This window comes from Monodelphis domestica, chromosome 1 (assembly GCF_027887165.1).
Source record: "Monodelphis domestica isolate mMonDom1 chromosome 1, mMonDom1.pri, whole genome shotgun sequence".
Lineage (NCBI taxonomy): Eukaryota > Metazoa > Chordata > Mammalia > Didelphimorphia > Didelphidae > Monodelphis > Monodelphis domestica.
This window is the reverse complement of record NC_077227.1, coordinates 314,358,689-314,371,446: the sequence shown is the minus strand read 5'-3', so window position 1 is coordinate 314,371,446 and position 12,758 is coordinate 314,358,689. Positions and strand designations below refer to the sequence as shown.

The 12,758-nt window shown below is 41.0% G+C and overlaps 1 protein-coding gene and 1 long non-coding RNA gene across 7 annotated transcripts in view; one reads left to right on the top strand and one right to left on the bottom strand.

The window, feature by feature from the left end:
- Window positions 1-4,746: 4,746 nt before the first annotated feature.
- LOC103103781 (uncharacterized) overlaps window positions 4,747-12,758 on the bottom strand; it is a 46,983-nt gene continuing 38,971 nt past the window's right edge. Inside the window, exon 3 of the long non-coding RNA XR_001626289.2 lies at window positions 4,747-5,015. This is a non-coding gene — a long non-coding RNA (uncharacterized LOC103103781). The remainder of the gene's footprint in view (window positions 5,016-12,758) is intronic.
- The window catches only part of KIF3A (kinesin family member 3A), a 50,343-nt gene continuing 47,078 nt past the window's right edge, over window positions 9,494-12,758 (top strand). For 3 of the 6 annotated variants that reach the window (XM_007473448.3, XM_007473447.3, XM_007473446.3), the window contains exon 1: window positions 10,068-10,400. In XM_007473448.3, coding sequence (XP_007473510.1) covers window positions 10,083-10,400 — 318 coding nt within the window. In that variant the 5' untranslated portion in view covers window positions 10,068-10,082. Of the gene's footprint in view, window positions 10,027-10,067; window positions 10,414-12,758 lie in introns of those variants that run through there. The other 3 variants (XM_056811151.1, XM_056811150.1, XM_056811152.1) reach the window with 3 other exon arrangements.

The following is a 12,758-nucleotide window of genomic DNA, read 5'->3' as shown; positions in this document are numbered from 1 at the left end:
AATTTTTAGGATCTCTAGTTTGGTTTTCTTCTGGGGATTTTTAAATTGTTTGCTTTCAAGTTTTTTTTTTATTTGCATTTCCAATTCATTGATCTCTGCCATCCCTAATTTGTTAATATATGCACTCAGGGATATGAATTTTCCTCTGAGTACTGCTTTGGCTGCATCCCAAAAGCTTTGAAAGGATGTCTAATCATTGTCATTTTCCTCGATGAAATTATTAATTGTTTCTATGATTTGTTCTCTAACCGATTTTGGAGTATCATATTATTTAATTTCCAATTAATTTTTTATTTGGTTTTCCATGTACCCTTACTGATCATTATTTTTATTGCCTTGTGATCTGAAAAGGCTGCATTTATTATTTCTGCTTTTCTGCATTTGTATGCCATGTTTCTGTGACGTAGTGTATGGTCAATCTTTGTGAATGTGCCATGTGGTGTTGAGAAGAAGGTGTATTCCTTTTGTCCCTATTTATTTTTCTCCATATCTATTAACTCTAATTTTTCCAAGATTTCATTCACTTCTTTTACCTCTTTCTTATTTATTTTTTGATTTGATTTATCTAAATTTGATAGTGGTTGGTTTAAATTTCCCACTAATATGGTTTTACTGTATATTTCCTCCTTCAATTCTCCTAGTTTCTCCATTAGAAATTTGTGTGCTATATTATTTGGTGCATACATGTTGATTAGTGATATTTCCTCATTATCTAAAGTCCCTTTTAACAAAATATAATTACCTTCCCTATCCCTTTTAATCAGGTCTATTTTTGCTTTGACTTTGTCAGATATCATGATTGCAACTCCTCCCTTCTTTCTATCAGTTGAGGCCCAGAAGGTCTTATTCCATCCTTTAATCCTGATCTTGTGAGTGTCTACCCACCTCATGTGTGTTTCTTGAAGACAACATATGGTAGGGTTTGGGATTCTAATCCATTCTGCTATTCATCTACGTTTATGGGTGAGTGCATCCCATTCATGTTCAAAGTTATGATTGTCACTTGTGGTCTCCCTGGCATTTTGATATCCTCCCCTAATTCTGACCTTTCTTCTTTAGCTATAACCTTTTAATCCAGTGATTTACTTTAAATCAGTCCCCCTAGTCCCCTCCCTCGATATGTTTCCCTTTCTAGCCCCTCCCTTTTTGTTCCCTTCCCCTCCCCCCTCTCCTTCCCTCCCTTTTTGTGTTCCCTCCCCCCATAATCCCCTTGGTTTTCTCTTCTCCCTTACCCTGTTGGATAAGATAAAATTCAAGATCCAAATGGATCTGGATGCTCTTCCCTCTCAGAGTTGATTTCATTGAGAGTAAGGTTTACGTAAAAACTCTCTTCCTCTCCTTCTTATAGGAGAGTTCTCCCCCTCCCCTTCTCATGTGTATCTTTGTGTGAGAAAGATTATTCTTTTTAGTTTTTTTCTATTTCTTGGAGTATATCTTAGTACAATCAAAGATTCCCCCCTCCCTTTTTCTTTCTATCCCCCCCTTTCTCCATATCATCTTGATGCCCCAAACTTTCCATATGCGTGATTCTTCTTACTACTCTAATGATGCATACAATTTTTGAGAGTTACACATTACATTTTCCCCACATATTAATATATATAATTTTATATAAATGTAGTCCTTATAGAAGAGAGTTTGAATAAAAGAAAAAGATAACTTTTTTCTCCTTTTCACTTTCCTTCATATTTACCTTTTCATGTTTCTCTTGGTCTTTGTGTTTGGAATGAATACAATTTTTGATAGTTACAATTAACATTTTCCCCATATATTAATATATATAATTTGATCTAATTGTAGCCCTTAAAGAAGAGAGTTTGGATAAAAAAAAAAATACATATTTTACCCCTTTTCCCTCTCTTTCTTATTTACCTTTTCATGTTTCTCTTGATCTTTGTGTTTGCATATCAAAGTTTCCACTTAGTTCTGGTCTTTTCTTTACAAATACTTGGAAATCTTCTATTTTGTTGAATGCCCATACTTTCCCCTGGAAGTATATAGTCAGTTTTGATGGATAGGTGATTCTTGGTTGAAAACCCATTTCTCTGCCTTTCTGAATATCATGTTCCAGGACTTTTGGTCCTTTAGTGTGGAAGCTGCCAGGTCTTGTGTGATCCTGATTGGTGCTCCTTGGTATCTGAATTGTCTCTTTTTGGCTTCTTGTAGGATTTTCTCCTTAGTTTGAAAGCTCTGGAATTTGGAAATTGCATTCCTGGGAGTTTTCTTTTGAGGATTTAGTGTAGAGGGTGTTCTATGAACTCTTTTAATGTCTATTTTTTCCCCTATAAACCCCTCCCCCCTCGGGAGTCCTATATTATTTATCTGTGGGTAATAACCTGAGGTAGAGAGAGGAGGCTAAGGAAATGGGAGAATAATAATGACTCAAAGACAAAAGTTGAAACACATGGGGAGTAACGTGAACTCTGAGGAAATAAGAGGAATAAGAGAATAGGTGGGGAGTACCAACCCCTTGATACTCCTATATACAAGAGAGTGTGAACATTAATAGGAAGCTTCGGGGGCGACAGCGTCGCTATGAAAGCTCAACTCCTTGGTCCTCCTATAGCAATAGGAGGCATGGGGGCAACAGTGTTGCTAGAAAAGGGGGGAGTCTCAACTCCTTGGTGCCTCCTATAGATAATAGAGTCTAAGCCTTAGTAGGAGGCACTGGGGCATCCGCGTCACCAGGAAAGAGATACAGTGAAGCAAGAGAGGTAAGAGGAGAGGAGGGAACAGAGGGAGAGAGGAAGTGAAGGGTGATAGAGCTAGTTAGAGAGCTAGTCAGAAAGAGCTAGTAAAGGGCTAGTATGTGAGAGATTCATTCTAGTCCCCAGTATTTATTGAAGGTTTTTAGGAATGTGGAGCAACGAATACGTAACATGACATACGTTTTGACATTGGTTGAATTGACAATGATGAGATCAAAGAGGTGGAGATTAATCCAACCTGAGCTTTGCAAATGAAAGTACTCCGAGCTGAGGGTCCTAATCTAACCGCGCTTTGCAAATGAAAGCAATCCAAGTAAAGGCAGCAAGGCCCTGAGGCAGCTTGGCTCCCATCAAGGCCCAGCCCATGAATTTGCCTGTCCTTTTCTAGTCCCTTGGCCTATCCCTTTCCATACAATGACCATCAAGAGGTCTGACCATGTGTTGGGTAATACAATATCAATCACTTCCCAGATGCCAACATGCCTGGTATGCTACACCCCCTTGTTCAAGAACATCAGGGCAGTTTTCTTGGATAATTTCTTGCATTATGATGTCAAGATTTCTGTTTATTTCTGGATTTTCAGGTAGACCAATGATTCTTAAATTTTCTCTCTTTCCTCTGTTTTCCTGATCTGTCATCTTCTCAGTGAGATATTTTAGGTTTTCTTCTATTTTGTCGGTCTTTTGATTTTGCTTTATTAATTCTTGCTGTTTTGCAAGTTCATTGTCTTCCAGTTGCCTAATTCTGGTCTTTAAAGATTGGTTTTCCTTCTCAGTTTGGTTTATCCTGCTTTTCATGGCTTCCAGCTATTTCTCCAATTGGGAGTTCTTGTCCTTTAAACTGTTATTTTCTCTTTGAACTATTTCCCACTTTTCTTGCCAGAAGGGTTCCATCTTTTTGATGAGCTCCAATTTAAATTCTTCAGGAGCTTGTGGACAATTTCCATTTTTTGGACGGTTTTGCATTTATTTGAATTTCCTTCTCTATTTCCTCAGTAGCCTGGGTTTTTCCTCTGTAAAAATTTTCCAGGGTCAACCCCCTCTTCTTGTTTTTTTTTTTTTTTTTTTTTTTGGTAGAGAGAGGTTGTAGCTTCTGGGCACAATTTGCCATCACTGTGGAAGTTCTTCCTTCCCTTTTTAGTCAGAAATCTGAGTGAGATGGGCAGGCTCTTTGTGTATGGAGTTAAGGAGCAAGGATTTTGCCTGAGGCAAGCTCTCGAATCTCCGCAGCTTCTGTTTTCTTCCTTTGAGGGCCCACGGTCTCTGCTCTTCAGCCTGCTGGGGTTTCAGGTGTAGCTGCTCTCACGGGTAGGTCTTTGGTGGTCTTATTCAGCTCCCAAGGACCTAGAGGTGCCCCTTACTCACTCTAGAGGTGCTCCTTGCTCACTCGCTGATTCTGGTGTGTGCTGGCTCTACCTCTGGCTCTGTAGGTGGGGTGGGGGAGTGTAGATCAGCTCAAGTTTTGATGGGAGTGTGGAAATGCCCAAATCCCACATACCTTCAATGCTGTGCCCTACTGTAGAGTCACTTTGTTCTTATGGATTTGTTTTTTTTTTGGTCTTTTGAGGTAGTCTGTATCAGTGAGTGTGAGGAGAAGAAGAGTCTTGCGTCTAGACTGCCGCCATGTTTAAGCTGAAGTCCCCGTACTCTCTTTCAAAGAATGAACAGATTCTGATCAATATCTTTTTGATGTTTGATGATTGATTAGGTTGGTTGAATGGCTGGGAGGCAGGTGCAAGAACAAACTGCCTTCCTGAAGAGGAGGCTTAGATTTTTATATCCTAAAAGAATAGGGTCTACATGTCTTAGAAAGAAAGGTGGGGAGGGGGACAAATAAGGGGGGGGAAATAGGGGATTAGGTGACATAGTAAAATGACTTGGAGTCTGGGACAAACATACAGGTTTACATTGTTTATGACATCCTGATCATAAAGGTGGGTGAACTGTCTATCTTGAGGAATCTAGTGATGTTTGATGTGCAAACAGAAGGTATCCCTTAGTCCTAAGACCCCTATCATAAAATTAGTGTAAATGCATCTAAAAAAAAATAGGCAGAATTTATTCATTGTTTATTTAGTCATCTCTTTGGTTGCATTAGGGCTGGCTTTCTTCAGCTACCACTGCAAGGGTGGAAAATTGGGAAATTCCTCATGTACTCTTTGACCTGGGACTTGGGGTGTCCAGGAAACCCTGTGCCCCATCTCATCACCAGAGGCTGAGCAGTAAGTCCAAGACCTTCAAAATCTCTGAAAAGCATGTCAGTGGGGTCTGTCAGGATAACAGAGGGGGACAGTACCAACTTCTTTCCTTAAAAAAAAAAAAAGAATATAAGTATAAGAGAATGGAATAAGTACACGAGACAGCAAGAAATATTAAAGCAGTCAAAATTATGCAAAAATACAAAATATAACATGTCTATTTTCATAAATAACTGACCCAGAAAACTGATTGAGGATAGATAACTTAAGTATCCTATGAATCCTCAAAAACCATGAACAAACAAAAACCTGGAGATCATATTTCAAAAAATCATAAAAAAAAACATCCTAGATCCACCAGAACCAGAAAATAAAGTAAAAAATAAATAGTTGACCAATCATTTTCTAAAACTCCAAGCTGAAACTACATATCCCAAATTAGAAAAAAATAATACAAGCAGCCAGAAGGAAAGAGCTGAAGTGTCAAGGACCCACAGTTAGAAGCACACAAGACTTAGTAACTAACACAAAGAAAATCTCAGAATAACATGTCCCCAAAGGCAAAAAATTAAGGTTTATACCTTAGAATAACAACTCTGAGTTGGAGAAAAAACTGAGCATGGAGAAAATATAGATTTAAAAGTAGAATAGAGGTGCTGAGTAGAAACTTGGAAATACTAACACAAGAGTCAAGAGAAACCAGAAAAGTAAATAAACTTAGCAATTGGAAGGGGATAAATAGCGAAATTTGACAACCCAGTGTCAAGGAATCTCCAGATTGACTTGTTTCCCAGACTGTTCCCAGAAAATAAATGCAAAAGTTGTATAAAAGATTGAATTCACTATAAATTAGGTTTGCCTCTTTCCCAAAGACTCATTTTAAAGAATACAATAAACTCTTAAGTATCTTTCTAATTACCCTAGCCAGGATTAGCTAGCTAAAGATAATAAAAATACCTTAAGTTCATACTCTGAGAATTTAATACTAGTCAGTACCCCTTTTCTTTCTCTTGTACTGTAGGATCAGCCTTAGATTTTTAAGGGAAGTTTCCTTCTGAGTTTGAAAATAGTCTGTTCTCTGACTGAATTAGGATATGATTCAACCCCACAGGGCTTGGATCTGGATTTTTTTTTTTAAAGAAAGTAAATAAAAAGGAGTAGAGAAGAATATGTTAAGGAAGAAATGAGGAAGAAGGGGGAACAATTTACTATTTCATATAAGGTGGGGGTATAAGAAGAAAATACAAATATAGAGAAAGGGTAGGGAAATGCAGGCATCTACACACCCTCAACTTTATTTGAAGCATATAAAGATGGGTTGAACATACAGACTTCCAAACATACACAGATTTAGTGTAGAAATATATTAAACTCAAAAGTAAAACAGATGGGGACAACAAAAGGGGAATATAAGAAAGACAATGGAATTTCAGAAGGAATAATCACTAGCAAACAAAATTTCAATTTCAGAAATGTGTTCATAAGTGATGATAAAGAAATGGAGAAAATATAAGAAATCTTTTGGGAATCGGATTTGGTGGAGAGGGGAGAAACAGAGGAATAGGAATAGACCACTTCAATTATAGATTGTAAGTGATGAATAGATTCTTTATCCTTTCTTTGTAAAAAAAAAAATTGAAGGGTTAGAGTTAGGGTTAGGGTTAGGCAGGAGAAAGAAGAAAAAGCATAAGAAGATATGAGGGAAATCAGCCCTTAGGTTCCAGTAAGTCCTAAACAGCAAAAAATAAGAATTACGTGCAAATCTTGCTATTTTCACTAAAGCCAATGGGAGTTTAAAAATGTTGACAGTTTCAAGGTTGGGTTCAAAACATGCCTCTGATTACTTACTCCTCCAGTGACTATGAGCAAATCACTTATGTCTATGGGCCTCATTTCCTTCTTTTTCAAATAATGGGGCAGGAGTAGTAGAATTTCCAAGTCCCTTCCAGCTCTACATTTATGTTTTAAAAACAAAACCAAAAACAAATCCTTACCTTTCTGTCTTAGAATTGATGCTAAATATTGTTTCCAAGGCAGAAGATCAATAACAGCTAGGTAACTGGGGTTAAGTGATTTGCCCAGGGTCACACAGCTATAAAGTGTCTGGGGTTACCCCGTAGACCTCCTGTCTTCAGACCTAGTTCTCTATCATCCACTGAGCTACCTAGTTGCCCAGTTACACCAATGACTAATTTAAATTTTAAAAAAATCTCAGAAGTAAAGTTCTCAGTAATAATGCTTTGTAATCCACGGGACGAGTTTTCTGGTAAAATGGAGAGATGGATACAAGCAAGCATGACAGTGTCTGCCCTAAAGACTTTATATCATAACGAGAAGACAACACATAAAAGGGAGTAAGAAAGGGGGTGTAGAGGCACAATTTGATGTGAAGACAACTAGGAAGTTTCATAGACTCCTGGTTCTGGGCAGGATAAGGCAAAAGTTCATCTTTCAGAGTCTGGTGTCCCAGGGATAGAATTTAAGTTTCCAGTGAAGCTATTTGAAGATGATGGTAGAAGTTCAGGCAGATTATGTGGAAATAACAAGAAAATTGGTCACACAATTCACTTGGCCAGTAATTAAATTAAAGTAGAAAGAACAGATCTTGGGACTTTTCCACAGTAATGGAGGCCAGGCACTGATTTGATCTGTTTCCTACTCTGACTTCTAGTATTCTGTGGACACTATTTTACTGTGAACTCTGTTTTTCTGCACAGAGGATCTGGTTTCATATCCTGACTCTGGTACTATTGGTACTATTAGTGAAATCTTGTGAAAGTCACTTAATCATGTTGATCCTCAGTTTCCTCTTCTGTAAAACAAAAAAGTATAGGACTAGTCCACCTTTAAGAACCCTTCTAGATCTAAATCTGTGATCCTTAGATGCTAAAAAATTCGGAATATCTCTTTATCTTGGCTCAATAAACCTATTTTATTAAAACAGATATAGTTCTAGGCTGCTACTTCATGACCTGAAAAGGTATAAAATATTGTCCTCTTTAAACTGAGGAATATAAGTCTCTCCACTATCAGCTGCATGTACAAGTATTTTATCACTCAAAGAATTGTAGTTTGGAATTTGATTTATGAATCTATTTCAATAAAGTGACTCTTTAGCCCGGTAGGCAGAGCATGAATCTTGTAAACTGAAGGTCCCGAGTTCGATTGTAGAAAGGAGGATGTGATACAGTGGGAGAGGCTTCTGGAGACAAGAAGAGTCACTTGCCAGTCCGAAACTGCCAGCCTGAGATTCCCTTCAGGGTGGATTCTCCCAGGAACAAGGAACAAGTACAAGCTTTGGGGTCTCCAACTTACAAGCTAGTTCTAAAACTTGGGGTTCATCAGATCTTACTAGGCTACAGGTTTGGGGTTTCTAGATTCCATGTTGACATGTTGCAACTACAAGCAGAAGCCAGCCCTCATCAACTGTTTTTCCTAATTATGGGCTCAGACTTAAAGACTGAAGTTAGAATTTCTCATCTAAAATAAACTCCCTAAAGCTGAAGAGAAAGAAATAAAAAGTGAAACTTAGGGGCCATTGTACTGACTCTTAGGCTTAAAACAATTATAATAATATTTTTGTTATTATTATAGAAGACTTTTACCCACAGTAAAACATCTCTTCAGATTTCCTATTACTTAAAATGGAATAGGAATTCCACCCAAGATTGCTGCCTGAATGAATGGCAGGCAGATCAGCTCCACCCATACCTACTTCTATAAAAACCTAAAGAAATGATCAGCTGATTCAGTGAGAAATAATGACATGGTCTCCAGAACTGCACAAAATGTCATAGGCAGTAGGAAAAAAAGCTTCTGGCAAATCCATTATCAATGCAGGCTGACCAACAGCAGCCTCCTAGAACAACCAGATATGGGCCATATGTAGCCTGCAGGGAATAGCTAGCATTTATATAACATTAGAGCTTTACAAATATCTTACTTTATCCTTAAAACCTAGGAAGTAGGTGCAATTCTTTATGTTCTGATATATATATATATATATATATATATATATATATGTTCTTTTTGGGGTGCTTTAAGTTCAGAATAAAAAAAGCAATACAATAATAAATACAATAAAAAATTTTAATGTAATAAAGTCAGATGATTCTGTAGTGTGAATAGGCAGACTGAGGGAGCTTTCCTTCAGGAGGTTTCAGTGTTGGGAAGCTTTCAACCTTGGCACAAATAAAAAAAATCAAACACGAACGCTGCTGTTCTGGGGGTTTCTTAAGAGGGACGGTCCCATTTTCATACACCTATCCACGATACACACTTTATCCTCCGCTATGGAGATATTAGTGGTGAGCAGAGCAGTCAATGGAGGATGTGAGGCTGTAGGGTTTGTGTGGCCAGTGCTAGAGAATTGGTTGGGAGATAGGGGGGTGGTCAAGGGCTAGTCTCGAGAGACTGGGGAGACACTTCGGCTGCAGAGGAGACTGAGCGTCCCATCTCTCCCTAGGCTCATAGGGCTTCTAGGAGTTGCCGGCCCCACCCTTCTGCCCGCCGGGACTCGGCCTCCCAGCCTGTTGCTAGGCACAGATTGGAAGACAACAGCGACCCCCGAAGAGGACTAGGTGGAGGACGCTGCATCCCAGCGCAGGCTGACTGACACACAGGGCGGCCCTCGTGGCCCCGCCCCCCCCACGCACGTGTGTACGCGTCGGGGACCCCGCCCACCCGGCCTAAGTCCAGCACCCACCAGGTGGCGGCAAAGACGCACAGCGGTGCGGGTGCGGGGACCGGACGACCAGAGCGTCCTAGGAGACCAGCCCTCTAGGCAGAGTCTTAGGGAAGAGGGTAGCCCTTCATTTTGCATTTTTATTTGTCGAGAGAAGGAAGGATTAAGAAGGAGAGTGAGAGAGGGAAAGAAAGAACCGGGTGCGCAGGTGCATCCTAAGGAACGTGGGAAGAAGGCGGTCTGGAGGGGAGGAGGAAGCCCAGACTGCGCACGCGCGACGGGTCCGCCGCCGCCTCTCCTCGGAGCCTCTGGCCTGACTGTGGAGGGAGGAGCGCCTGGGACCAGACTCAGCCGGGGATCTCGAGGTCTCGCTCAGCTGCGTGTAGGGGTGAGGGAACTGGCCACCCCTCGCGGGGCAGCGGTGGCCAAGATGCCGGTAAGAAGCCGAATCCTCGCCCCGCCCCGCCCCGTCCGGCGGCCTGGGCCGTTGCCATGGAGGCACCGAGCCGGGAGGGCCTCCCCCGGGAGGGGCGGTCGAGGTCCAGGCCTGGGTCCGGGCCCAGCCCCGACTCAAGCCCGGGCCTCGACGGCGGCTACCTCCGGGGTCTCCCCAGGGAAGGCCGAGAGAGACCTGGCCGCAGCGGCAGCTTCCTCAAGCACCTCCTCGGGGAAGGATGGGAGAGGCCGGGGCGAGGCCCCGGCGGCCGCCGCTTCCCAGGGAGATACCACCGAGAAGGCCGAAAAAGCCCCGGCCCCGGGCCAGGCATCTGTTTCCATCGGAAAGGATGGGAGAGGCCCGGCTCAGCCCAGGTGCCTCCTCAGGGTAGGGTGAACCCAGCCCGGCCTCCTTGAGAAAGAGAGGTTCGGTTGGGCTCGGAACCTGGGCCAGGGGCAGTGCTGGTCTTGGCGTCTTTGTAATCAGGCTCCTAGGTTTTCCGCTGACCCAGGTTTGGGGCCTCCCCGTCTTTAGGGATGCTCCTGATGGCTCTGGTCTCCCGGTACTGGTGGTGGATTGGGCGGGGTTTTGAGCTTTCCTTAGGGTTGGGGGTGGGGCGGGGAGGAACCAGGCCCGGCCCTCCTTTAGGCCAAGGAAAAGAGGCCACAGTTATCTGAGTCTTGAGGTCAAAGCCATCTTTTGCTTCCATCTGACTTTCATATTCAGTGTATCTACCTCTTTTGAGGATCTTGTATTATGTAGAATAAGATGAGTTGACATGGCCCCAAATTAGTAGAAGCCCCCTTTGGGGCTTTGTCCTATACCTGATCCTGGTCCTATGCCCTGGAGGCAGAGTCTTGGGGAAGAGGGTAGCCCTATACCTTTCTAAGGAATTGTAATTCCTATTCTTTAACTTACAATTAGTTTTTTGCAAAAAGATTTTGTTATAGAATGCACTGTTGAAATTTCCCTGTGGTATTTGATTTTATAGATTAATAGTTAGAGACCTTAGAGATAGTCTAGGCCAACCCTCTCATTTTACTGATGAGGAAGCTAGAGGTGTAATGACATAAAGTCACACAGCTTGTCAGTGGCATACTTAGGGTTAAAACTCAAGTTCTAAGGCTTGCAAAATTCTTTTCATTGCATCTTGGGATATTTCATAACATAGTAAAAGTGTTAAACCTAGAGTAGATGCTACATAAACTATAATAACCAGCTTGATTTAGCCTGAGGAATAGGATTATACTCATTGCAGGCTCTTGATTCCTAAAATGTCAGTAACAGAATTTTTGTGAAAGTTTGTGTTCTTAAGTCAGAAAATCTATGTAGAGCACTCTGTAAATCTTAATACTGTACTTAAATGTGAATTATTACTTTCCCCTAAATTTAAGAATGCTTGAACTACTGTTTTTTCCTGGACATTTGCAATTTTTTAGGGTAAAAGTGCCATAGAAATGACTTATGGATACTGTACAATATGAAATAACTATTTCACTCCATATGCATGGTTTGAGAGAAACTCTGAATTCTTAGTGAGGGGTAGAAAGTAGAGGAAACTAAAGGATCAAATTAGATATGCTTTTTAAGTACAAAATGTCATCATTTTAAATTTATAGTTTTTACTGCAGGAGAAAGGAGGGAAACAGGAAAGATGCAGTAGAAAGAGCATTGAGCTTGTAGAACAAAATTTGGAATCACAGAATCTAAATTTGATTCCTGCCTTTACCTTGTGACCTTGGCCAAGTTACTTAATTTCTCTGAGTCCTAGTTTTCTCATCTATAAATTGAGAGGAGTGGACTAAATGGACCTCTGAGGTTCCTTCCAACTAAAACCAGTGCTTACTTAAGTAGACTGCTCTATAGACCTTCCATTCCCCTCACAGCGATCTAGCACCAAAAGGGCTTCAGTGCCTGGGATTCTGGCAACCCAGTGGCAGAAAGTGGAGGACCTCTGGTTTGGGACCACACCCTCGATGTTGCCATTGCCTGTCTGCCTTGGAGTACAGTTTGGGGAATGTGAAACTAAAGCAAGGACTAACTGTCTGTGTCCTGGTGATTCTCTGGAAGCATGGTTTAGTGAATGGAAAACTGGCTTTGGAATCTAGAAGATATATTTACTTTTATATGTGCATGTGTAGTAGATATCACACACTGCATAAGCAATGGGTTCCAATAAAAGGAGATTGATGACAAGAGGAGCTGATGAGCTAATATAGCCTTCTGAGCCTGGAACAGAAAAGTAGAGGTTGGGCAGTGATGTAGAGAGGTTGGAAATGTGGAGAAGGAACTTAAGATGTATATGTATGATCTTCAACTTTTCAATGAAGTAGGAAGAAAAGTTCTGATTTGGAGTGGTGACTTTAGATTTGGGGACTTGTGGAAAGAGTAGATGGATGGTTTGAGACTTCTGATAGGAATATGAAAGGAATTTTTTTCTGAGGTGAATAAAGAACATTTTGTAAGAGAGAGAGATTAGAAACTAGGAAGAGAGCACAGGGATACATACACATGTATAAGGATGGAATAGGGCTGATGATAGAATGTAAAGAAGACTTAATTTGTAGGAAAGGGCAGTATCATGGAAGCCCTGGGGAGAGAGTTTCTAGGAGAAGGAGGAGGAGGTTTTCTAGTGTCAGGTATTGTACTGAAGTCAAGAATGATAAGGAATGAGACCTTCAGATTTGATAATAGATCATTTGTAATTTTAAATCTAATTTCAGTTGGTAGTG